The sequence below is a fragment of the Colius striatus genome, chromosome 5, assembly GCF_028858725.1.
Source record: "Colius striatus isolate bColStr4 chromosome 5, bColStr4.1.hap1, whole genome shotgun sequence".
NCBI lineage: Eukaryota > Metazoa > Chordata > Aves > Coliiformes > Coliidae > Colius > Colius striatus.
This window is the reverse complement of record NC_084763.1, coordinates 53,526,394-53,554,058: the sequence shown is the minus strand read 5'-3', so window position 1 is coordinate 53,554,058 and position 27,665 is coordinate 53,526,394. Positions and strand designations below refer to the sequence as shown.

Below are 27,665 nucleotides of genomic sequence, written 5' to 3'. Positions count from 1 at the left end.
TCTCTGCATGCTGTTCTTCAAAGGTCCACTGAGTTGCAACAAATCCCATATCAACTTTTGGCTTCAGTGAAGTTACCTTTCTCCTGTCCTATCTGACATTGGGACATAGATCTGCTTTCCAACATGCCCTGGTCTGTTTGAGATTCTCCTAAATTTCACTGTGGCTGCAGACAGATACTTGTCACTCCCATCATCTTATCCTTCCTCTTTCTGTATCCACCACACTGAGTCATTTTCTGGGAAAATTAAATACTCCTCTCCATCTTCACTGTTGTAGTTAACTCAGTGTGCAACTGCTAGGATGAGCCACTTAGACAATACCACTTGCTAAACCATGACAAATAACACAAAGTTCCCTCTTATGTTCAAATCAAATAGCCTTAATATAAAGATATGTAGGTCTAGAAATATATATTGTCCATATATGAGATTTCATACTATACATTTAAGGGCAGGAGAGGAAACCACAATTACAAAATAGAAACTGCTTTATAAAGTTTTGTGACTATGAAAAAATGTTGGTGTTGCAGTAAAAAAGCAACTGAATAAACAATTCCCCTCACATTAATACATCAAGTGAGGTGCCTGAAATTTAGATGTTAATATGTAGCTATCCCTCTAACATCCTCTTACCCTAGTCATCATTTAGGGCTCGCTGTCTGCAGCCATTTTGAGACTCCCTTGGGTACCCAGGACTGCATGAGGTGTTCTAAACTGTACCTGTTTTAGCAGAGGCAGTCAACTCTCACCCACGTCTCCAAGGTCACTTCATTCTGATGGAGAAGTCCACAATTAAAGCAAGTAGCTAAAATCTAAATCCAGACAAATAAAAGTGAGAAATGAGACGCTACTTCAGTACCTGTGATGAACTGTTAATAGGTGTAAAGTAAAACAACAAAGCTTGGGTTAGATTTTTTTTGTACTTTGGTTAATTCAAATCAAGACTGGATTTAAGCCACAGAGTAAGTTTGAAGTAGTTTGACATGGCTCCCCTTGTTAGCTCAAATGTTGTGCTTTGGCTCTGAAGAGGCATTTTTTGAAGGTGTACTGTTTTAAAAATAAAACAGAAAACCAAAAGAACAAAAGATTAGATGTGGAGAGGAAATTTCTCATCTCTAATTGTTCTTTCTCCCAATTAAGGTCCCAGATCCTCAGCCCAGAAATTTGTTTAACCCTCACATGGAGGATAACAGGGAAAATATAGTCACATTTGTTTTGCTGTGGAAGAAAAATATGATGGTAACAAGGATAAGGCAGCAAATTCTAATCTTTGAACTTTGTTTTGTTTCATCCTTTTACCTCTTTGGTTTATTTTGTGAATTCCTCACTTATATTTCATTCTATTAACATTGATTCTGCTTTTTGTTACTCCTCAGTGAGCTCTAGTCAGTGGCAAAAATGCTCAAAAAGATTTGCAATTCTTGTGTCCTTGCTTCTTTCTCCCTTTTTCAAAAATTGTTGTTTTATTCACAGATGTGGAAAAGAATGGAAAGGAAACCGTTGCCACATAAGTGCTAAGCCTATTCAGCCTCCAACTTCAAGTCTCCTTCAAAATGGTAGGTCTGTAAAAAGAAAGAAATATGTTTCAACTCATTCTTTGAGTGTTTCCTTTTACTTACTTTTGTCTTGATTGCTCTGATTTTGCAGATATTTGGATTGGGCTGGGTATCAGTTTCTTGCTGATTAAAATTACAGCTGTTGCCTTGTATTTCCTTTCCAAGAAGAAAGTGCCAGAAACGTAAGTGAAACTTTTCTATTCTGTGAAGCAGACACAAATGTGGCACAAAGCAGTGGCTAACCGCCCAGTCTTACTGGTTTCAACTTCTCAGTCTCTCCACAGTGTTTGCCTTCATATTCAAGTATAAAATTCAGCTTTGTAACAAAAGCTGGCCTTAGTGGACCCCAATCTGGAAGTGACTTATAGCTTGACTGCTTAGAATGTTTCAATAGCAACCATGTATTATTATTCCTAAATGATAAAGTTCACTATTCATTCACCTTAACAGCAGTAGCTCTGATTATTGTACACGATGGAGAAATGGTAAAAATAGGGCATATTTATGGCTTCTTGAAACCTCTGGTGCCAAATTAGTTTCCTACAGTCAGATTCACAGCTCTTCCTGAAGACATTGAGTACCACATGCAGCTGGTGGGACACTTTTGCTCTGCATCTTTCGATATTTAAACACATTGGAGAACTTTCTTTTTCCCTGTGATAACTGGATAGAATAAAAGTGATTTTTTTTCTACTTAAAAATGTTATGATTTTTCATAAAAAGCTTCAATAGATTAGAAGAAGTGCAAGCTGTGTTACTGCAGAATTATGGAACCTTTTGTACAAATCATAGTGTTTTTTCCCTCTCCCTTAGGTACTACAGACATATTCACAATCTGACTTTTTGTTTTAATGTTGTATGAGTCATCTCAATCAGTGGTTCTTTAGATCTATCTTACCAATGTAGCCTTATCTATTCCTTCTACCCATCTCCACTACCTCTTCATCTCACAGCCATTATCCAATACTGCCATCTTGCACTAGGATCACCGCAGTACAGACCTCTTGGCTTGTGGTTCCAGGACGCATCTCACTCTTGGTGAATGAGTGCTCTACCTGGTGACTTTTTTCCCCCAAATCTATATTCCTTCCATCCAATATTATGCTTCCTATTAATACTGGGCAAACAGAAACTAAATTATCTTTTTGAAAGAATCAGCAGGTTGGTGGTTTATTTCAAGTGCTCTGAAGAACAGTACAGGTAGTACTAGACATATCTTTTCATCTAATTATTTGAATTCAAAGATTTTTTTACGATATTGCTTAAACTGCCTATCTCTGATAATCTCTACATTCTTTGTCCTGTCTAATTAAAGATTTTCTTCTTTTTTTGCTATTTCTTTTCCTCAAACATTTGTATTTCTTCTCTGCCCATCTTTCTCTTGGCTTACTCTGCTAGATCCTTCTCTGTCTGCAAGTACCTACCACTAACCTCTCAGCAATTCTTATTGTGCATTGCCTGTCCATTTTAATGTTGTTAGATTTCCCTCATCCCTCATTTTCTCCTCCAGAATTCATCTTTAAAACTGTCTCTTTTCCTTTAAACTTGTGCTCTGCTATAGACCTTTCTCTCTTTGGGGATGTCATTATCTCCCAAACTATCTACTAAACTGTGCAGACTCCTGCCCTGATGTTATTGCTTCTGACATGTCTCTGAAGACTGCATGCCATCTCTGACAGGTAGAGTTGTCTATGGACACAGAAGCAAAATGTTGAGGCAGGTGCTACTGTTAATTGAGTGCACAACTTCACCTGCTTTCTTTATGCCTGCTTCCTCTTCTGTTAAGTGGGAATAATAGCATTTCCTTATCTTACTTCACAGGAGTTCTAAAATGTAATTCTTTTGCATTTATGCAACCTGCTAAGGTACATATACAAAAAGAGACCTCAGGAGTGCAAGATAAGCTGTACTGTAAGAGTTGCTTGATTTTTTTTATTGTAATTTCAATTAATATTTTTGCAAAGAAAGGTCTTATTTTTTTCTGAAATGATTGTGTTTTAATCAAGGAAAATGCTTTTCTTATGCTACTTGTTCTGTAGACCAAACACTCCCTTTTACTTTTTTCTTTCTGTGCTTAAGAGTTACTGCACTGCCATCCACTTCATTCCCACCTGTAAATCCAAGGAGTATTTTTTCCTTTCCTGCAATTATACATTCTAAAATAATATAGAGACATTTTTTGCACTGAAGAGATACCCTGTTGGAGTCTGCCAAAAACTTCAGTGTTCTACTAATTATGTAAAAACCAAGGATGAATGAGGATCTTTTTACTATGGCATAGAGAAAATATTACAGTCCTTTCATGGAGAGAATCAGATCTGTGAAATAAAAGGTTTGATAATTTACACAGCAGAGCTTATTCTGGTCTTGATTATTTTCAGCGGAGCTGGCAAAATGATAAGTTTTGGCTGTTAGGAACTAAGATTGTCAAATCATTTTGCCCGTGGTGCAGAATAATAACTTTTGTTTTCATTGAGTTTAATCACAGTTGACTTAACATGCAAGTTAAAATGCATTTTATCAGGTAATCTCACTAATAAATGAAGTTTGATTGAAATTATGAAAACAATGAAATCTAAAACTTTGAGAAGATAAGCTCAGACAGGCATTTTTTTTTCTCCTTCTTCAACTACCTAGTGCCTAACATGATTTCATATAGACAAATCACAGCTGGAAATGTTTTAGTTAGCTAAGGAAAGTTATTCCTTAACTGTTTAGTCAGTACTTAGAAGTGACTATAGTCAAAATGCAGCCAATATCACGATGCTGAATTTGGGTCTCTAAGATGAGGCTTTACAATAAGAAGCAACTTGTGTTTGCAAAGTCTGTAAAATGTACAAGGTGACAGCACCACACAGAGGATGAGATTTTAGTCCTGATCTTTTTTTAAGGGAATTTGATGAACTAGAGGTATTCAACTGTGCACGAGTGATACTTCCCTAGAATTTATTTTCACTTCAAAGGCTTCTATCTGCTTTTAGCCTTCCTAGGTCATGTTGTTTTTCAAAAGCCATTAGGCACTAGAGGTACTCTGGGAGTTTCTGCTTGGCCATTCGTTCACAGGGAAGCTTTCATGCACTTGAGCACATATTTACTGCCTTCTGACAAATTCTTTGGCTAGCTATTTTGCAGTAACTTCGACTAGTGTCTTCTTTTTCCTTACTGGAATAGTACCAGGCGTGCAGGTATTGGCAGATAGTCCTTAAAAAGGCATATAAGCAGTTCTTGGTGCTAGCTACCAGGATCTTTCTTAGTGCAGTGTAGATCTACCCCTGACTCAGTGGAATTAGCTCAGAATTCTACACGAGAGCTGGAGGAAAAATTTCAGAGTCCAATAGAAATATTTTATTCACTACAAATGAGATAGTAGCAGTTGGGGTAGGTTAGTCACCCCTTAGACAATTGTTGGCCAAGAAGTTGTCACTAACAGTAATGAGAATCTGAGACTTACATTTCATTCTTCTTTATTATTTTCTGCTGGAAAGATTGATAGTACCTTAACCTCCCCTTCCAAGAAAGAGTGTTCTGCTTCCCCTTTGCTCTCTCTGTCTTCTTCCTTAGTGAGAATTTCATCTCTGATCTGCAGGCTTTAAACTCTTTATTGCCTGAGTGACAGTTACTTGAGATTATAACGTAAGTTTATTTCCTAATGGAAAAAAGCATCCCACCAGATGACTTGGCAGCAGCATACTTAATTGCCGCTATGGCATTCAGATATGGAAGCAACTTCCCAGCTCCTAGCTGGGGATATGTGACACTTTTATATAAAGATGTCAAATCAGAGGAATTTTATAAGTTTCTCACATTTCTATTTGTACTCCAGTTGACATTTTCTAGGCCAGAGGAGAAGGCTGCCTGTTACTCCTTTAGTATCATCTGTCTCTATTGACCAAATAGAAATAAAGCTTTGTTTTAGCTTCCATTTTATTGCAGCTGCCTCCTCAGGCTTCATTCTCCTTTAAAAAGTGATAATATGAAAAGTGAGTGACTACTCTTTGCTATTGCTTCTGAAGCAATCAGTGTCCTTGGATCCTTTCAGTTTGTTTCTTTCCTATTCTTGATCTGTGCCATCAGCTGCAATGTTAATGTACCACATCTATTATCACTCCTGTCAGTCATAATGAGCACAGAACACTAATTTTTCCACAGTGTATCAGTAATGTATCTTGCCACACGTTACAGAGTAAAAACTAAGGTTCTTTGAGAGAATATTTGAAAATGATAGAATACCATGGGAAAACAAGACCCACAGGAGCTGTTTTTCATCCTGCCACAGGACAAACTCAGTTGTATTACTTCTGTGTTGGCACTTAAAGACCTCTCAAACATTAATTTGATGGCAATCTCAGGCAATATTGGTACCCTAGGTAGAAAGAAAGTTAGTGTTAGAAGTTCAAACTGCTGCTATGTCTGGTTACAATTTAAGTTCATTCCAATTCACCATGGACAAGAATGAATCGTTCTCTTCCTCCTGCTAAAAGCTTTCTACGTACTTCAAGGCAGTGGTCGTGACTCTTTACAGGCTACTTTCTTTAGGCTAAACAAGCTCAGTGCTTTCAGCCTTTCTTCATGGTTAAGGTTTTCTCACAATTATTGTGATTCCCTGTTGCTGTTGCCAGGACTTTCTTCACTTAGACCATACCCTTCTGGAAGTCTGCTATGGAGGAACAGATAGTGTATTCCAGGGAAAGTTCTTAGAGTGATTCTGAAGGACTGTCAGAGGTCATTGCTGGCTACACCTCCTTTCATCTATCCCAAAGTGAGACATAGAATGACAATATAATGACATTAATTGAACTATTTTCAGCTTGTGAACAGGGAGACAGATATTATTCTTGTAGAATGAAAGAAAAAGATGCAGTTTTATGACAAAAAAGAGAGACAAAACCAGGAAACACCATCCTTAACTGTTATTTGAAAGGTGTTTTTGTTAGTCTAATGTTCTTCTCTAAATCCATTCCTCCTTCTGTAGAATATTTTCTACTGAGGGATGAAATCCAGTGTAATTGTGCATCTCAGCCACCACATACAGAAAAAGTTGCAATGAAACAAGAGATGACATGCTGAAACAGAGCAAATCTCTTAGTCTGAAGCCTTCAAGATCACCAAGATGAAAGATACAAAGGATCAGTTTTAAAAATAGATATGTACATTTCTTGAATTGACATCAAAGATACAAAACACAGACCTGGGAAGCCCAGGCAGCAAATTAACAGCCTAATCAAGCATCCAAGTGACTTGTAGATGATTCTAAATGCAGCTTTTTTGGAAAGTCTGTTCTCTTTGCATCACGCCTCCAGTTTCTTTGGTGGGATGTGTAAAATGTAGCCCACTTCTGAAAACCTTAATTTAGTTTAAAAGTTTTTATAAATCCTTTGGAAAACGAGATCTTGAGTTATTATTTCTGTTTAGAGCAGATGCTTTAAAGCATCTAAAAAGAATTATTTTAAGGGATTGTTTAGTTAGTAGCTTAATTTTAATTTACTATTGGAACCACCAGGATTTTGTCGTTCTTAGGGACCTGATGATAAACATTCTTCTCATACTATATTTCCTACAAATTTGTATACTGATTTTTCATTGATTGTTACATTGAAAAGAACAAAATCCTGAGCTATTGCATCCAAATGAATGAAATATTTTCATTTTCTGTTAAAAAGCATGATGTTACTCAACAATCCCTTTATACACTGGCAGGTACTTTATGGAACATACAACTTTCTCCCATCTCTATGAAATTGTAGTGAGGAAACCTATGACAAGGCCACAATCTTTTCTACTAAAGAGTGCAGATGACCTTAGCAATGCTATGACCCATGAGAACTCATCCCAAGACAATGAATCCTGTCCTTTCCTATCATGATATTTCCAATTATGTTAGAAACCCCAGTTCTTTCTGAGCTGCATTACTCACATGATTGAGTTGGGTTTTTTTCTAAACCATCCTATGCTTGGTGTTTTTAACCCTAATTATTCATTGCTTGGTACAGTCTTCTGAACTTGCCATTTAAGAGTTTTCTTCATGAATGAGATTTATAAACATTTCACATTGATTAATTATCCTGGATCATAGTTTTTGTGAGTAATGAGTTACTCTTGCCCTTACTGTATAGTGGTAACACATACATAACTTTCTCCCTATCATGAGAGCTTGTGATGGACTTATTGCTCTTTACTGTAGCAATAAGCTGTCCTTTCCTATCAGGACAATACTTCATTTATGTCAAGTAACAGCAAGCATTGCAAGAATGAGCTTAAATCAAGCTACTGCAGTACTTTTAGTTAAACAGCCCAATCCAGCAGTTTAAAATTAATGTAAACTGGTGACCAGATGGCAACACTCACCTCACGTTTATGCATTCCTCAGCAGTATCCATATTGGTGACAGTGTACTAGTGCAGGCATACCATTGGTTTGCTCTAATAAGGAAAACATCATCTTTCTAATTTACTAAAGATCTATTGTGTTTACTTTTAGGGATGTATACATAACATGTAAGGTAATGTGACTCTGTCATCTCAGTTCCCAAATACAGTTCCCAAGTACAGACCTCCTCAGGCAGTTGCCACCTTGTCCAGCTGATGGCTTATAGCACTTACATAAACAAGCAATGGTTAATTTTTCACTTGTATATTCTTTGAGGCTTTTTGATTAATTTGAAATTATTTCAGCTGGTTTTAAGGATAATTGTTAGTATCCGTTAAAACAGTTGTTTCCTACGTTCACAAACGGGGCATAATCATACCTTGGTTTGTATAAATATATTCATAGTATGCATCTTTGTGTATCTATGTGTAACATATGTTACATGTAAGATAATATATTTGAGGTCACTTCCGAAGCTCTGCTTTGGCAAAAGGATTCCTCAGAATGGGAGAGAACATGAGAAATCTTATTCTCTACTCCCTCTAAATCTGGGGTGGATAAATTCAACCAGTGACTATATTTCTGTCCATAAAATTCCTATAATCCCTCAGATTAGATACCCAACTACATATGACCTTTCATGATTGAGATCTAAACTGGAGGGACATTTGAAATCTACTGGACAACCTGAACAAGACTCAATTTTCATAAAAATCTCACACAAAGAGACAGGACCAATTTCATCAGTAAACACTGCAACCACAGATACACTGCTGAAAATCTCAGACAGCAGTATTTTTGGTGCACATGGTTTCACATGGTATCCTGATGATTAGTTATCCTCCTTCCAAGGATGCTGGAGATCTGTGTTCATTGTCCTTTCTGACCACAGAGCAGATCTGAGTACTTGATGTGTTGTTGCCCAAATAACAATATACATCTTGCACAAGTGCTTAAGTTTGCAGGAATAGGGGATGAAAGAGAATTTGAACCCTTCCTATCCTTATAGTTTCCTATTGGCACATTAAAGGTGGCTCCCACTGTGAATTATGTGACTTGTGTTGCCCTGTGAAAGTTTCTGTACTGACTGTAAGTAGAATCGATGTGCTCAATTCCATACCATGCTGTTAGGCCATATAGTTTGCTTGTGATGTGTGAGACACAAAATTAAGATATGCAAATCTGGACCTTTGGGGACTAGAAGCAGAGCCAAGTTCCTTTCCAACTCTCATCTGAATTTGCTCTGGCCTCAGGTTTTGTAAGTCATGGTGTGATTTTAGAGTGAAAAGTCAATTCAGTGTACATTTTGGACTTTATTCAGGAGTATTTGTATGCAAATATACACTTAGGAGGCATATAAATAACCAAATATAGCTTCATTAAACTAACTAAAAGCATCAGAATATCATTATTTATTATGGTTAAGACTAAGATTAAAAGAGCAAATCAATAGGTTCAAATATTCATCTTTTCATATCTTTGCTATGTCAGGTAATCAAACTGAATAAGACTGGCATTAGAAGGAATGACTTTCTGACAATCTTGTGAAAGACTTTAAGGAGACAAGATGATATATTTCTGTAGCCTACCCGTGTCTTCCTCTTATTCATCCATTCTAGTTTTAGTTCTTTGCAAAAGAAATCATGCAATGTGTCTTCCCAGTGGCTCTTGCTAAGGAAAACGAGCTTCCCTTCCCAACATCACCATGAACTGTGTTTCCATAACTGCTCTTTCCCTTCAATCCTGCCTGCCACAGTCACATAGAGACTGAGTTTTTAGGGAGATACTACTTAAATCATCTGTAGGATCAGCTTTTTTTAACACAAGAAAACCCATCTCTCATTGAGGTTGAGTATTAGTTTTAGGAAACTTTTTATTTTAGGATACAGTGCAAACACAGCTTTTCATGCATGCAAAGGCACGTATATGCTTTTATTCATAAAAGTATTAGTGAAAAAAGCATCTAAATGCATCTTTGCAAAAGCAAATATAATTTAAAAACAGTACAGTGTGCTTCTCCATCATTCTTCAGTAATTATAACTAATGCAGTTGCTTTTTATATGGCATTAGAACAGTTTTGCTGATGTGGTTTAACCCCAACTGGCAACTAAGCACCAGGCGGCTGCTCACTCACCACCCCCTCTGCAAGTGGGGTAGGGAGGAACATCAGAAAAAAAAGTAAAGCTTGTGGGTTGAGATAACAACAATTAATAACAACAATGAAATGAAATCCAACAACAATAATAAATAATAATGACAGAAATACAACAGAGTGAGAGAAAAAAAAAACCAAAAGAAAGAACCAACAATGAAGTGATGCATAATGCAATTACTTATCTCCCACTGACTGATGTCTGAGCGGTGATCTGCACCTCCCCACATCCCCATGCTGGGCATGACGTTCTGTGGTATGGAACAATCCTTTGGCTAGTTCAGGTCAGCTGTTCTGGCCATGCTTTTTCACAGCTTATTGTGCATCCGAAGCCCACTCACTGTCAGAGCAGGGAGAGAAGCAGAAAAATTCTGTGCAAGAACTGTTCAACACTAACCAAATATTCCAGTGTTATCAACATTCTTTTTAGCACAAACCCAAAACATAGCCCTAAACTAACTTTATCCCAACCAAAACCAAGACAGATGATTTCAAGCATTGTGGAACATTAGCAACCAGTCATCTATAGATGTAGGTAGAAAGTTCCATCCCCAATATCCTTTGATTTTGCAGAATTAATGGGATTAATCTCACAGGCCATAAATGCTCCCCCTAAAAAAAGGCATATATGAAGATCTCTGTCAGGAAAGCCTATCTTTACACTTCTAGCTGAGGTAATGGATATGAGACTCATAATTAGTAAAATTTGTCCTATTCATGTATTATAAATTGCTTAAGGCATTGTGTTTGTTCATGAAAACTTTGCATTCTAACAACATCTGTGATTCTTGAAATATTTCTGGCTTTGTAGCAAAAGGTACAGAGAGCTTCTGTAGCTGTAAATCTAATTCTGAATGTAAGGTCTTTTAAAATTCATTGGAAAAGGAGATTCTTCAACTCAGAGCCTAAGATCATGTCACTTATTTAATTGCTAGTGGGACAGTAGCAAAACACAGAGAAAACATGATCTTGTCACAACCAAACAACATATGGCAATGCAACCTTTTAGATAATAGTACATTTTATTTAGTGTATAGCACTGTACCTGCATTTTATGAATACCAAACAGCTCTATGCATGTCCAGAAGCATATATAACTTCAGCAGCAAAAAAAGGATAAAATATTAATTGAACCTACACACAACTTACACAGAACATTGACTTAATTTCATTCATTTCAGTAGAGTTCAGTCAAACATATATTTAGAAATCTATATTTTTTACTCAAGCCATTTTGATTTGAAACTACTCCTTGACAACTAATGTGATATTGTGGATTATTTTGTCATGTTTGCTTGACTTTTCAAGGAATCTGGAGGAAACTGCTGTTTCATTTGTCAACCCATTGTATGAAGACCTTAGTTCGTCCAAGAAGGTACAGGTAAGCAACAACATCAGCTTCTACACATTCAGAAAAATGTGAGGCTGCAGTCCTCAAATAAGTTTTCCATTAAAACAAACAGTGCAATCCCTCATGTAATCCTATCTAATAAAAGGAGTAAGGATTACAAATTCCTGCAGCACTCAGATCAGTTGCAATGCATTTTGAAAGCACAGGTAGATTTGAATTCAGCCCAGTTATGAGAACATCTCAATGTACATCACTAATACTAACTGTTGGATTCTGAATCTCAGAAAAAACACCAAACAAACAAAAAAAGAGAGAGGTTTGTATTAAATATTTAGCCAAACATCAAGAAAAAGCTCACTGGGATTTATCTCCTTTTACTTCTGGAAAGAATAGTACCAAACAAACACCCAACATAAAAACCAAATGCGTGTTTCAGCACCCAGCTTGGTCTTACTTTAATTTAATGAAAGAGTTTATAACACTTCCCAGTATATTAAATGTGCATTACTATTCCCATCACTGTAAAATTCACTTGGACACTAAACAAAAACTTGGTCACATTTTTCCCTTATATCACTTGTTGATCATAATAGAGAGACTGCCAGAGTAACAGAGAAGTCTGTGAACAAAATATGTAAGTGAATATATTGCAGCAAAAGATTTCAAAGCAAGATCTAATTATCAAATTACAGTGGTAGCTAAATCTTATATTTTATATTTAACAAGAGAAATAAGACTGACTTTAAATGCAGCTATCTCTGCTATTTGATTTAGCACTGCACCTTGGAGTTAAAAGGAGAAAAAAATGAGATGTTTAGAATATCCTTCCTGCCCTCATTTTGATACTTCCCTTATTAGCATTGCAAGAACAAATCTTGATTTGAAATATAAAATAAAACCTCCTTATCCTTTCCACAGCCAGTAATAGAAGATTCCACTGCAGCTTTGAATAGGATTAACTATGACATACCATTTACCTTCTATAAAAGGTTCCTTATACTTGCTTTTGGAGACATTAGATCAAATTTATTCACTTACAGGTTGGGGTTTGTGAGAACTCCAAGTTGAAAACATGCTCGTCACAATCATGTCCAATCTGTCAGGACATTTTTATTTTATTTAAAATAATTTCCTGACAGGTTTCATTTAGTAGCAAGTTGAAAAAAACACAGAAGCACAGTGTTAGAAGAGACATTTTCATAGAAGACAGCCTCAGGCATGATGATTGAAGTCCAGTGTTGTATCAGATTTTTCTCTGTGTTCTTTAAGATTGGGAAAATACTTTTTTTTTTCACTAATTCTTCCTTTAAAAGGAAAGAGTTACAAATTTTCTAAGTCTGATGATCCCTAAATCTGAATGGTGTATCACCAGTCAAAAGATATGGTAAACCACAAGCAACAGCTCTTATCTGTAGCTGAATGCCAACAAGTTATACACTTGCAGAAATCTATAAGTTTCATAAGAAAAGAACAATTCTCCCTGGAGCTTTCTCAACACCAAAATCATGCAGGTTTAATGCTGCCAAACTCCTGTAATATTGTCTCATAGTTTTGGATCCATTAGAGTGTGTTGCTGACACAGCCACATGGAAGTGTCTTTTCAGATTATTTGCAGTTCACTAAAAGTATTCTGAATCAGTTTACTTCTTTCCATAGTTTCCTGGGTGTTCCACCTCACCTGCTGTTCAAATCAGTGTTTCTCCATGGCATGAGGTATGTAGTAACACGTTTCTGAGGTTGAATACGTATTGTGCTATTAAATAAAGTTCATTTGCAAAGGAAAGGGAGAAAATGTCACCTAAAGTCAATGGTATATTGTTACTCATAATGTTAGCACCTCTGGAAATCTGAGAAGGATTACCATGGTTGGATTGCCTGACAAGGACCTCATAATAGCAATTTTGTTAGTGCAGCTTGCCATAGCTACTTGTTGGGCCATATGGTAGTTCAACACTTTGCGTTAAAGCAGATGCTGAAGAAAATGTTTAGAACTACAGAACTCCTTACCCAAAGAGTCTTTATTATCTCTTGTCTCATACCTTCCTCATTCAAGATTAGAACCAGGCATTTAAACTACAATGCCATGTACCAAAATTAGTGATGTTGCAATGATATTATTATACAGATTCTACCAAAATAATACTGTATGTGTGTTAGAGCAAGAGCTCTGCAAACAAGTAAAACAAAGGTGAGAACAGGTGCAGAAGAAGGTTGAATAACTTGATCAGGTGTATGTGTCAAATTATAGTTTCAGTGGAGCTATGCTAAGTTTTATCAGCTGAAAATCTAAACTAAAAAGTTTAGATTTTCTTTTTTTTTCTAAAATATATAGTTTTCTCTGAGCTTAACATCATGTGTGACTTCTGTAGTGAATCTACAGCCATTCACGTGTCCATTCTAATTCTTTTTCTTTTTAGTATCCATCTAATGAAGACAGGAATGATACTTCTTTTCCAAATCCTCTTTATGGTGAAACATCAGAAGACATGGAGAAATTATGTAATTACTTGAAAACAGACATAAAAAAGGATCAATATTGCTTGTAACTCTTTGTCTGAAGGTTTGTTCCAAAGTCTAAAAGTATGTCATGATACTGTAGCATTTGCAATATGAACGAATAACTCTTCACATTTGTTAAAAGAATTATGTTCAGAAAGTAACTCTACATTAAAACTGGAATCTGTATGTAATACATATGTCTTCTGTCATCTCTGTTGGTGTAGAAAGAAATTGGTAACTATGAACTCATTTTACATTTGTACAGTTCAAATTCCGGTATGTTAAATGTTTAATCAAATCCAGATTCTTGAGGTTTGGAAATCATAATTTAATGCTTATTATTTGAGAAATGATGACTTAAATAGTTCTGTAATTGTGCATTAAAAAGAGATTTTAAATGGCTATTTTAGTTTTCCAAAAGGCAGAAGCAAAAGAAACGTCTTTGTATAATTAGAAACATATCCAACTGCATCAAAGACAGTCATGAGTCATGGATTTGCATATGAGTTCAACATATGATTCATCATTGTGACATATTGATATGTACACTTAGTTTTTTAAAGTATGTTTATTATTAACCTTGATAATCATATCTGACCAAATTCCCTTCTGGTCAGCTCTACAGTGCTTACCACAGCAATACTGATAAATTTAGCTCAGTGGTTGACAGAGAGTGGAAACTAGGATGTTCAGGAAACCATATTTCTGCTGAATAGGTTGGCCTCCCACACAGATGATACTTACGTTGACTCAAGCCTACATGAGAAAGATACTGTGGGAGAATACTGGATTGCCTTCTGATTTTGCATGTTGTCCTCTGTGAACACCAAGCATAGCTTGTAATAGTGTTTACACTTTAAATAACCTGAGAATATGTCATCTTCCAGAATGCCCCCTTGAATTATATGGCAATCATTTTTTACTTGAAGATCTAATTGTTCCTGCTGTGCTTGTGTTTTCCTCCCTTAGTATATTTCTACAGACCACTTAATTTTAAACCCTTTGGCAAGCTTCAAAGATATTAACCTCCTGCAAATTTCATAAAACAGACATCCCTATAGTAGACAGGATCCCTGTTAATACTTTCATTCAGGGAAAGCTGAAATGTTTGACATTTATTAGACTTTCAAGACTTCAGACAGAGAAGCACAGTGAAGCCTGGCTTCATCCCATCATGTATAAGACTGCTATGTTTGGGTTTGGGTTTTTGGGGGGTTGTGCTTGGTTTGGGGTTTGGGGTTCTTTTGTCCTTTGTTCTTAATAGCTTAACAGTAATCTGAAGCTCTCCATCTGAGGCCACAGAACTACTTTTTGCCTTAGGTTTGCTCATCTGACTGACATGTTTCAGGGGTAGCAGAAATAACACAGCACGATATCCACAGATGTTTGTCCATCATTTTCTCCATGCCTTTCCAGCAATATGCTCGTAAGTGCCTCTCTTCTGAATTGTAAAATGTATTTCTCCTGAGGTGCTGAGGGTTATGGTTTAGTTTAGAGGTGATCCTGGCAGTGCAGGGTTAGTGGTTGGACCTGATGATCTGAAAGAGCTTTTCCAACCAAATGATCCTGTGTGGGGTAAGAGAGGGAGAAGTAGAGGGAGTGAATTTATATATAAGTGAACAAAAATGGAAGCTCATAAACACCAATATAGAAAGATCTATTGAGAGCTGTATTGCTCCATTTAGATTACAGCATGTAATAAGTCAGGCACCTGACAAGCAACAGGATTCTTTTCTGCTAAGTATTTAAAAGCAGTCATTTATTTTCCAGTCAATTACTAAGGGTTGCGAATAGGAAATTGTTCTCCACTGTGTGGAGATGAAGTAAAAGCTTTAGCAAAGGAAGGAAAGACATGTAGCAACATCATTCCAAACTGTTCCTACATTGTTAACACTCCATCACCTGTAGCTTTCATATTGTAGCCTCTTTTTATTTGAAAGCAGACATGTAGTTGATCACAAAGGTGACTGTAATGTGCATGTTCCTTGAGCATTGATCTTTAAAAATGCCAAGCAAGTTAATATTCATATTTGGATTTTAATTCACCATCTGCAGCTATAATCACTCTTAAAGGATATAGTCCATACTCAAAAAAATAGGTGTGCTTTTCAACAGGATATTTACTAAGTGGCAGCTATGATACAGTAAACTGTAGAGGAGATTAGATTGGGTTTGCATTTGACATTTATGAGGTGAACATTAAAGGTGACAGGAAAGAAATAGATCAAAACATAACCTTAATCACACCAGGAGTTTACAGCATATTTACTGTTATGTGTTGTATAAAAACATTTTTTCCCCTCATCTTAACATGGCCTCTCCTAGTGTTCAGGCTGGAAGACAATTGAAGAACATAAAGCTTGACCTGGGTGTTCAAGAGGTGAGAAAGCGATGTAGTAGCTAATCTAGAGTAACTTGTAATGTGAAGATTAATTTCTTGCAGTCTTCTGGCCTTCCATGGATCACAAGCTCTGGGGCCTCCAACATAAGAAGGACATGGAGCTGTTGAAACACATCCAGAGGAGGGACACCAAGATGAGCAGAGGGCTGGAGCACTTAAATGAAGACAGGCTGAGAGAGTGGGAGTTGTTCAGCTTACAAAAGAGCAGACTCTAGGGAGACCTTATAGCAGCATTCCAGTACCTAAAGGAGAGGCTACAAGAAAGCTAGGGAGGGACTTTTTACAAGAGCATGTAGTGATAGAACAAGGGGTAAAGCATAGCTTAGGTTAGATATAAGATAGAAATCATTTACTATCAGGGTGGCGATGCACTGAAACAGGTTGCCCAAATCAGCTGTGATGCCCTGTGCATGGAAGCGTTGAAGGCTAGGCTTTGAACAACCTGGTTTAGTGGAAGGTGCCCCTGCCCATGGCAGATGGGAAGATCTTTAAGGTCTCTTCCAACACAAATCTTTCTGTGATTCTACAATATGTCTGCCAACACTGGTTCCAAGTACTAGAAAGAACTTTCCCTTCTAATAGTTCAATATTATTTTAAATATATACCTATCCTTTTGACCATTTATTCATAAAAGGAGGCAATTTGACCTTTTATTTATGAACAATGTCTAATTATTATGCTTGGAGAAGAGCTAGTCAAGTTTAGGGGAATGTTTAGGCAACGAGATAAAACCAGGAAAAGTTATCAGCTAGAGGGGAGGGTGGATATTCTACTTCTCCAATGAAGATGTGAGTCTCTGAGGCAAGCCAGCAAGGCACGCTCAACTGGGTTAAATGGGTTTAACAGGGAGAAATGAGCTCAAATTATTCATGGGAATTCTTTAATCTTCTGTGTAATTATGTGATCATTCCCAGAACAAAGGCTTTGATTGATCGTAACTAGAGGAAAAAGTCGGTTTGTACTTAGCACAATGATTAGCATACAGCTATGGAGGGAAACAAAAAAGAAAAGAGGTGATAATCTAGTGCTTTAACATTTTCTACAGGTTTTGAAAGTTTAGGATGGTGTCTAAATAATTTAAAGGTAATTATAAGTAATTTTTTCCCCTCAAAATAAAGCCATTTTCATTTTCTTCTTCATTTTAGTCTTTAATTTTGAGTCCTACTTCTGCCATTTGATGAGAACTGGACAGGCTGGAGAGATGGGTGGGGAGAAATCTGATGAAATTCAACAAGGGCAAGTGTAGAGTCTTGCAGCTGGGAAAGAATAACCCTGTGTACCAGTACAGGCTGGGGAATGAACTCTTAGAGAGTAGTGTAGGGAAAATGGACCTGTGGGTCTTGGTGGGCAGCAGGATGAGAATGAGCCAGCAATGTGCCCTCGTGGCCAAGGAGGCCAGTGGCATCCTGGGGTGTATTAGAAGGTCTGTGGGCAGTAGGTCAAGAGAGGTTCTTCTCCCCCTCTACTCTGCCCTTGTGGGACTGCATCTGGAATATTGTGTCCAGTTGTGGGCTCCTCAGTTCAAGAAGAACAGGGAGCTGCTGGAGAGAGTTCAGTGCAGGGCCACAAAGATGATGAAGGGAATGGAGCATCTCCCTTGTGGTGAAAGGCTGAGGGAGCTGGGGCTGTTGAGCTTGGAGACTGAGGGATGATCTCATTAATGTTTACAAATATGTAAAGGGTGGATGTCAGGAGGATGGAGCCAGGCTGTTCTCAGTGATGGCCAGTGACAGGACAAGGGGCAATGGGTACAAAAGCTGGAACATAAGAGATTCCAAAGAAACACAAGGAAGAATTTCTTCACTGTGAGGATGAGGGAGCACTGGAAGGGGCTGCCCAGATGGGTTGTGGAGTCTCCTCTGGGGACATTCAAAACCCAGCTGGACAAGTTCCCGTGTGACACACTCTAGGTGGTCCTGCTCTGTCAGGGGGGTTCGACTGGATGATCTGTCGAGGTCCCTTCCAACTCTTAAGATTCTGTGGTTCTGTGATTGTTTTCAATGCAAGTCACAAAACAGTATCATTTGGTGACCGATATTTTAATATGTATTTGGTATGTGAATTTATAAAGCTGCAATCAACATCATTACAGTTTTAGTATCTAAGGCTTAGAATACAATTGGCTGAGCAGTAAGGTATATTAATGTCACAAACATGTTGTATCAGCAGCATTAACGTTCACGTGTGACCTAAGTGAACCTGCTTTAGCAGAGGATTTGGACTAGATGATCTCTAGAGACCCCTTCCAATACCTGCTATTCTGTGATGCTGTGATTCACTACTCACATGGACGTGTTAGCAAGAAGTGGACGATAAGCGCTATATTACAGTTGGTCTCCAATGAAACTGTGTATTACAGCTACCTTAACAGCTCAAGTATTCAACATGATCCTTGTAAAGTGTTGTCAAGGAATTAATAATGATCTCCTTCTTTTTGTAAAAAGGGGCTGTTTTCACTGTAACAACATGATTAATCATGCAATAAATTAACTCAAGGAGGTAAGTAGGACTCTCAGTGTTATGCATTGATTTGAGTTTATATGTAAAATTGCTAGTGACGCAAAACAAAGCCAAAGGAAAAAGGAATACATACCTAGGAATGAACTCCTAGATGTATGCTCCTATACCAATCCAGAACATCTGGAAGACAAAAATGATTAAATTAATTTGCATTTTCTGTTTAGCTCTCTGTAGGGGGTTTCTCTGGATACCCTTGAGAAAATTCGGTGTCTAAAGCATGCTCATGTTGCAAAGTCCTGATAGCTCACATAACGTCCTTTGTGTGTGTGTTAAGCAACCAACTTTTAAAGGAATGTTGCTACATTTTAGAAGCACTGCTACCTTAAACCACTCTAAAATCTGTCTATTTTACTAGCTTTGTGAACTGCTTCTTAAGACCTGCTTCTCACGGGTGACAGTTTGGAAAGGCAGCACTGATACATTTGGATTTACTCTTGTTGTATTTTTCTGCTTGCATTCCTTTGTATTTCACTTTAACTCTTCTACCAAAAGGTAAATGCATGGAAAACTCTATATTCAACTCAACTTTGACAAAACTGTCTTGGAATATGTATGGAGTAGAATGGTGACAGGCAAGGGAGGGAATTAATCTCAGTAGATATCCAACATACAAGCTATCTAGGGATTAATTACTTTATTTTCCCATTTGCATGTTATTTTCAGTTGGGTCATTTCCTACTTACAGATAAAAATCAAATAGTAAACTAACAAGCTCCTTCTTCAAGTTCATTTCAGATTATCCTGAGAAAATTCTTAACACGTTTAGCTGCCTATAATTAAGGACATTTGCCCTCACTCCTTCCATTTAGCTTGTCATCTCCTATAAACAGCAATTAAACCCACTCACCACCTTACACATTCCCTCAAAGCTGTCTGGAAAAGAAACTAAAACATGTGTTGCACCCAGTGCATACCATACAGAGATCCCAGACTGATGCATAGCTTCTTAGCTCAAACTAAAAAGATAATTCACAAACGTGATTATTTACATAGACTCTTACAAGAGAAGACGTAAAATCTCTCACTGAAGGCATCACACAGATAGCTTTGATTTCTTTTACCATTGTACAGATTAACAAAATTGCACATATGTGTTATTTTAAATTAAGTTATGCTTGCATTGTATTATTTAACTTGACAAGAATTATTCATATACCTATGCACATAAACATGACAGCTGCCATGAGGAAAGGCAAGCAACATACATATGTCTCTGGACCACTGCATCTCCAGAGAACTACGTGTTTAGCTGGACTTTTCCTGTGCCAATGGGCTATTTCAATCTTTCTATCTTTCCATTGTTTTCAGCATTTCAATCTTCATATCTGCCTTTTTATCCTCTTCTTTCATATCCTCTTTCAGTGATCATTCAACCCTTCAGTTCTTCTCTCTCATGTATGAAAAGGAAATGGATTTTTGAACAAATATGCCATTTGTTTCAATCATGCTGGTTAGATTATACTTATCCTCTATACTGTCTCTAACTTATATCTTGGATTGCAAATTCCTCAAGGCTCTTTTAGTCCTCAGGCACTACTAAGTTGATTATCATGAGTACTGTAACCTGATTTTCAAGAGTTCCAATTACCTATAAATCTTACTGAAGCTGATGGGAACTGCAGTCCTGGGACATCAAGAAATTCCAGACACACTAGGAAACTTTTATTTAACAGCCGAAATTTGGATTTAAAGTCCTAACAGTTGTCTATTAACCAGTTGTGCCTAGTTAATAGGATTAGGTATCTATTTTATCCCTTCTAGTCAAAGACAATTTTAGGTTTCAATGTCACCTGGATGGTGTTCAAGAACTTTGCATCTCATTGAAAGACCCTTGATACCACCAGCAGTATGGCATCTGGTAAAACATGAGGGAAAAGCGATGAACCTGGAGATTGGCGTGGAACAAACAGTGCTAGAAGCACTGGCAAAATGGCAGGCTAAGAAGTACTGACTTTTTTAGTCATTTCACAAAGTTGGATGCATGTTTAGTGTTTGGGTATCTATGGTAAGAACAAAATGTAATCATAGAATGGTAGAGGTTGGAAGGAACCTTTAGAGATCATCCAATCCAACTACCCTGCAGAAGCAGATTCACCTAGATCAGGTCACATAGGAACATGTCCAGGTGGGTCTCGAATAATTTGTAGTTCTGAGTGCTTCTTAGAAGTATATTAAAAATCTATCATTGTGGCATATGAAAGTAGTATCTTCTTTAGAACCACAAAAGATGTAAGGTTGGTTGCTTGCTTGCTTTTTAATCAGATATACTCAAACCCTACACGAATTCTAATTTAGGAAGAAAAGATGTACCTGGTCAGAAATGATAATGCTTGAAAAGGTCTTTAGTTCATATAGATGAAAATTACAACTGCATTGTCTGGTTTACTCATTCTGAATATCCGAGTATCCCAGTTTACTCTGTTTTGGGAGTAGATATCTGATCTATCTGATCTATCTGATCATAGAATGGATCATATCTGTGTATCTCAAATTGAGTTGCCATTGGAGAGCATCAGGTGACTTTGTGGAGAAATGTAGACAGCAATATAAAAGATTGGTCGGCTGCTGTTGGGAGAGACATTGTTTGCAGAGACAGGAATGAAGGCAGATTGTTTTGGCTTTGTCTTTAACCTTTCAAAATGGTCCAATCTGTCAGAAAGTATGCCCAAAGGGTCAGCAATTTTCAAGAGATATACAATACTACAGTACATAAAAAATTGTTAAATACTTAGCTGTTACATTCAAATTCCTCAAGAAATTTTTGAGAAAAGAGTATAAATAATCCTCTTAGTTAAGGGAAGTTCTTTTCCATTTAACTTTTTTCTCAACTTGGCTTCAAGTTTCATGGCACATGCTGACCTCAGCAATATGTGAATAGTGAACTCGTGTTGATATGTGCATTTCACATTACAAAATTAACCACAGACGTATAGTGCACCACAAAGATACTCCACACCAGTTTTCCATTTATATTATGTTAAAATAGTAAAAAAGTTTTGTAGGACTCCAGAACAGATTTACAGGAGGAGCTTGTATATCAAAAGACATTTTGTCCTTCTCTGACACCCACGTGACACATTTAATACACTGCTAGCACTGTAAATCACACAGGCAGACTTTTCTACTTAACAAAGAAGTATTGCTATTCTAGTAAAGCTGTACTTTTTTTGGTGATGGCACTTGCTACTTTATGCAGCAGTCAACAGAGCTGTGTATCAAAATAGATCATTGTGTAAGCAGAAAGCAAACATGAAAGTTTTCAATTGCAAAACCACTTCAGCTGCAGTACAGACACAATACTTGCTTTCAATAGCTAAGGGGAAAAAACAGATTAATAGACATACCAGTCAACTTGCTGCAGCTTCCAATCCAATAGAGCAATGGCAAACTGCCCAAAGTAAAAGCCCAAAATGTTTGATCTGAGCTACGCTGAAGGACAGTGTATCGCACGTTGGGAACTTTTAACCTTAATAATCGTGATTAAATCATGAATAAATCACTACAGCTTAAGATATCTTGTCCAGTAGCAAAATTTAGGCCATGCCACTTTGTAAGATATTGAATCATTGAATGGTAGGGTTGGAAGGGACCTTTAGAGATCATCTAGTCCAACCCCTCTGCAGAAGCAGGTCCACCTAGATCAGGTCACATGGGAACATGAGCAGGTGGGTCTTGAAGACCTCCAAGGACGGAGCCTCCACACCTTCCATGGGCAGCCTGTTCCACTGCTCCATCACCCTTCAATGTGATGGTAAGATATATTCTGTCTGTATATCTTTAATTGTGAAATTCTTTAGCAATGTCCTTAGAATCTAAATAGTAAAGCAGCTGCTTTTAATCGCTGTCCATGGATAGTGTGTGGCTATCTTTTGTTCCCATTTATACATTGTATGTATTGTACATAAACATTTTACAAAGCACATATTTTCCATTATATTTAGGGGTTATTTTAGTCTTAAATGTAATATTAAGAGGTAGTCTAATATGAAAGAAAAAATATTTTACTAGCATTTACTGAAAGTTGTTTTGTGTTTATCTTTTTGTCATGACAGAACATTTTCTATAGGATTTTTTCAATGGAAAGTAATGTTGCACATTGTTGCTGTTAAACACTGATGGCAGCCCTTAAAAATGACAGAAATAGATCCTGAAGTTATATGCAATATGCAATTAAACATTAAATGAGACAGTTTGTAGTGTACTTCTCCATAACATATTTGTGATTGATCACACAAGAATAGATATGCTAGTTCTAAAACTAACATGAAGATGCCAATGAATCATCTCATCAAACCTTCCCTCAAACACTTTCCAATAACGTATATAGCTCCTGTTTCATTTTAAAAGTGTCAGGAATTCCAAACCAGTCCTGTCAAAATCAAGGTTATACAAATGGTTTAAGACAAGCAGGGGCTTAGTTTTCTGTATGGCTAAGGTCATCACGAGTTGCCAAAAATGCTGTTTAGAGAACACATCATATCCTTTTTGATGATTACATGATATGGGTAAGAATGGATATTCTTAGGTAGGACTAATTTTCTATCAAAAGGTCTTATGCAATGAGAGTACCAAAACATGAATATACTTTCTCAGAAACACAAAATTCTGAACTGTTCTTATATGAAATTAGCTTCTTTTTTTAAGCAATAAGGAGGAGTGGCTGAAAGAGCTGAAGTTGCTTAGTTTAGGGAAGAGGAGGCTGAAGGGAGACATGATCACTCTCAATAACTACCTGAAAGGAGGTTATAGTGGGGTTGAGGGTTGTTCTCTTCTTCCAAGAGTGATTGTGCCAGGGGAGGTTTAGGCTGGACATTAGGAAGTTTTTCACTGTGGGGGTTGTTAGATGTTGTAACAGGCTGCCCTGGGAGATGGTGGAGTCCCCATCCTGGAGATATTTAGAAGACATGTGGATGAGGTGCTGAAGAACACGGTTTAGTGGTGGGATTGGCAGCGTGAGGTTATTGATGATCTTAAAGGTCTTTTCCAACCAAAACGATTCTATGAAATATTGACTAGCCTAAATAAATTCCCTAAAGTTTGGAGTGCTGATCAGCTTCTCATGACTATCCATAAAATGGTGATAAGCACAAATGAGGTTTTAGCTATGAAGAAAGAGAAGTACCTACAGTAAATGATCCGATGCAGACTGGTTCTGTTCGAGGGGAAAATTGAGTGAAATTTTTCGGCACACATTTAACGTTTAAATATCTGCTGAAAGTACTTGCTTCAACTTTACTGCAACACATTCTTAAACTTCATTGTCATGATGTATTTCTGAGCAGGTAAAGCTTCAATACAGATATTTTCCCTTGGTAACATGCTTTGATCTCTGCACTCTCCTATGGATTCTCAGTCAGGGAGTTTGCCGAAATGTCAGACATTATGTGTTAACTTTTAAACATGTAATTGTTTAAAGAACTTACATGGTCCTTATTACCACAATATTCAAAAGGTTCTTCATACTTATTAGGCAGTCCATCCCTAATAAAACTGTCTGATAGACAGACACTAGTTGAGGTCCAGTTTAAATGGGGGAACTGAGACAGAATCCAAGGTCTGGATCTCCCTCTTTACTCTAGCTGCAAGGATTTAAGTGCATGCAGTGCAACACAACAAATCAGATTACCTTATCCAAACAACCAAATATCATGCCTGAGACCTTTAGTGCCAACTTTAGCCCAGTCCATCAAGGACGGTAGGATGGTCTGGACAACAGAGGACTTTTCCTTGGTGGATGAGGTTAAAGACTTGTTGGGCAAGCTTAACACTCATAAGTCAATTGGCTGCCCAGGGAGGTTGTGGAGTCTCCTTCCCTGGAGATTTTCAAGAGCAGCCTGGATACAATCCTTTGTGACCTGATCTAGGTGAACCTGCTTTAGCAGGGGGGGTGGACTAGACGATCCCTTCCAACCCCTACCATTCTGTGATTCTGAGATTTAGTCTCCTACTTAATTCACAAAGTCTGCCTGCACCAATCTGCTGATGTTTACAAATTCAGGCAGGATAGTTAGTGCATTTATTTCAAAATAGTGAGATACAGGTTTATAGACTATGTTATTCTCCTTGTACAAAGGAGTGAGAGCAAAAATAAAGCATCTGTCAAACTCATATCTACACTTTTTCAGAAAAGAATATAGAGCTATATATGGTCTCCATAAATTCTCTTACAAACATGCATTCTTTAAAGTGAATATGAGATTCACTGCCAGAGAACCAGCAGTGATCCCTAAATAAGGGTCCTGATTTCTGGTTCTTAGCCTTCGTGTATTTTGACTATTGATCTCTTGAAAGAAAACAAATGTCTTCTTAGGAGCCAGGATCAGATTCAGACCCTATCACAGATGTAAATAAAATGAGCTTGTTATCCAAAATCAGCTCTAGGAGTGGGCTTTCATGCTATGAACCCCAATTCTACCATTTGGGTTTGCAGGTAAATACATGGCCAAATCCTTGAGGGCTGTAGGAAGGGAGATTCCCCTTTCTCCTGAGAGCTTCTGAGCATGTGCCTTGATTGCTTATCGTGAGCATGCTGCCTCGTGGACAGTGTCTTCCTAAGCACCTTGCTGACTTTGCTTTCATTACAGGGAGATTTGGTTGGTGACATCCCCTATATGTTCCCCATAGCAGTGTCTCACTCACTGCAATACCCTGCTAAATTTGGACACTGTATGTGGTGCATGAGTCTGCACCACAGGGGTTTGCCCAAGCCCACAGTATAAACACTGAGTGTAAGGAACTGAATCAGAGCACTTAATCTTTCAAGCTAGTGATTGACAAGCTTTTTCTCTCTCACCTTCAAGCCAACTCGGATTCTGAAGCTGACTATATATATATAAGGGGCTATACATGCTACATGGTGAAGCAGTGACCACAATGTATTGCTCTGACTGTTTTGAGCCTAGTGCCTGCTGAAGACTACAAACTAATAAGAGATCACTTTCCCTTTCTTCTCATGGTTTATAAAGCTGCTGTCTTCAGCTAACATCATTAACAGATAAAGCTAAACAAAGATTTAGCTTAGCAGAAATAAATGACAAAAGATTTCCCCTCCCCCCCAAAAAAAGGTTTGAAACGTGAAGGTGCAAATGTTTTTATTGCTAGAATAAATAACAATTAGTCTGTGCAGGGATGCTGCCATCTGGAAATGAGAATCCAGGCAACATAATGTATATTTGTCTATGCCTTTCCCATTAGCAGAGGCTGGATGTGCAGAGTGTCTTACTATGTAGGGTTAATTCAACCTATTACACAAAATCTACCAAATTCCGGAGTGCTTATTTGTGTTTGCAGAGATTAAAGATCTGTCTGTCTTCAGAGCAGACAAGACTGCATTTGGCATCTGGATATATATTTTAAAAAATGCAATTTGAGATACTGTGCTAGCAATATTTCAAATAGAAGATTTTATTGCCATATCTAAAAGATACCTTTATTCACCTTCAGTCCTGAGCATACAGGCATTTTATTATTTCTTTTACTCCTGGGCTGTACATTATTTAATAAAGGAGAAGGTGGGGACTGGAATCTAATTACATGTTACTGTATAAGAAATAGTGTTCAGCCAAGATTTTCCATTATATAGTTCCTCAAAATGGTACATTTTGGGTCCTTATTAAAACAAAAATATGCCTCCATGTACCCAGAATAAAGGTAATTTGTCTCATTGACAGGCATTTTCTTCTTGTTCTGTTTCTAATCTTAGAATACACACACATAAGAACTCACACACACAAATTTGCACATGCTTTATACATTCTAAACTGCAATTGCTTTCCTGACAGCTTTTTTTAATATGTGATCAATTCAGAACCAATACAGGAAGATGTTTACACATCTGATTTCAAGAAATGACTGCTGAGATCAGTACCAATGCAGGTCAGTCATGATATCACCTTAAAATTCTCTGTTCCTGCTACCTCAATAGTTTCAACCATATGTTGTTATTTATGCAAATTATAATTAGGGTGGTATAACTTTTCAGCTTGCTCTTATCTGACTATTAGAAACTTGCTTCCCCCAATCACACCAGCTGGAGCTACCAAAGATTGTGATGAAGAATGTACACTCCACACTGCAGCAGTCACCGGGGTAGGGTTATAATACTCTAGTCTGCTCTCCTCCCTCTTACTCCTCCACCAAGCAGCTAATGAGGGGCAGCTGCTATGAAAGACTGCAAGTCAGCTTGTGTAAAGGAATGGAATGAAGGTACTGCAGGTGCCTTGGGAGTGGCTGGAGTAGGCTGATGGGGAGAGAGGCCCTGCCCACGGCAGGAGGCATCAGCAGGTTTATACAGGTTGCAGCTTGCGAATGTGAGTCTTCATGTCCCTGCAAAAGAGGAAAGGATGGCTCTCAGATGAAAAGACTGATAATGCAGGATTGATTTACCCTCCCTTTTATGTCATTCAGAGGTGGGTGATACTTGTTGTATGTAGGGGTAGTTAGGGGCTGCTGTGCAGGCACTAGAGGGTGTGTCTTAGACATGGATGTTTGGTTTTGGCACCCTGTCCTGGGACTGAAAAAAAAGTGTGATTAGGTTGAAACTGGGTTTTTGTTTTGCTTTGTATTTAGGAAGAATATGTTCAATTCTTTTGTTTTTTCTCAGAACTCTTTCTTCAACTCCCTCTGTTCCAAAAGAAAACCAATTCTATCCTGTCACACTGCACTGGTCCTCAGAGCTTGGCCAGATTCTGCCATCAGCTGTAGCAACAAAGCCATTAGGGAAAGATGATCCTAAGGAGGCATTGCCTGAATAAAGAAGAGCAGAATCTTGCCTTCTGTATCTGTGGTGACATTTGTTTTTACTTGAATAGCTTTTATG

The 27,665-nt window shown here is 37.6% G+C and overlaps 1 protein-coding gene across 1 annotated transcript in view; it reads left to right on the top strand.

Annotated features, from left to right (window-relative positions):
* MALRD1 (MAM and LDL receptor class A domain containing 1) overlaps nucleotides 1-13,972 on the top strand; it is a 222,189-nt gene extending 208,217 nt beyond the window's left edge. Inside the window, exons 36-40 of the mRNA XM_061997419.1 lie at nucleotides 1,474-1,556; nucleotides 1,648-1,738; nucleotides 11,384-11,456; nucleotides 13,083-13,139; nucleotides 13,844-13,972. Of these exons, the coding sequence (XP_061853403.1) occupies nucleotides 1,474-1,556; nucleotides 1,648-1,738; nucleotides 11,384-11,456; nucleotides 13,083-13,139; nucleotides 13,844-13,972 (433 nt within the window). The remainder of the gene's footprint in view (nucleotides 1-1,473; nucleotides 1,557-1,647; nucleotides 1,739-11,383; nucleotides 11,457-13,082; nucleotides 13,140-13,843) is intronic.
* The last annotated feature ends 13,693 nt before the right edge of the window (nucleotides 13,973-27,665 follow it).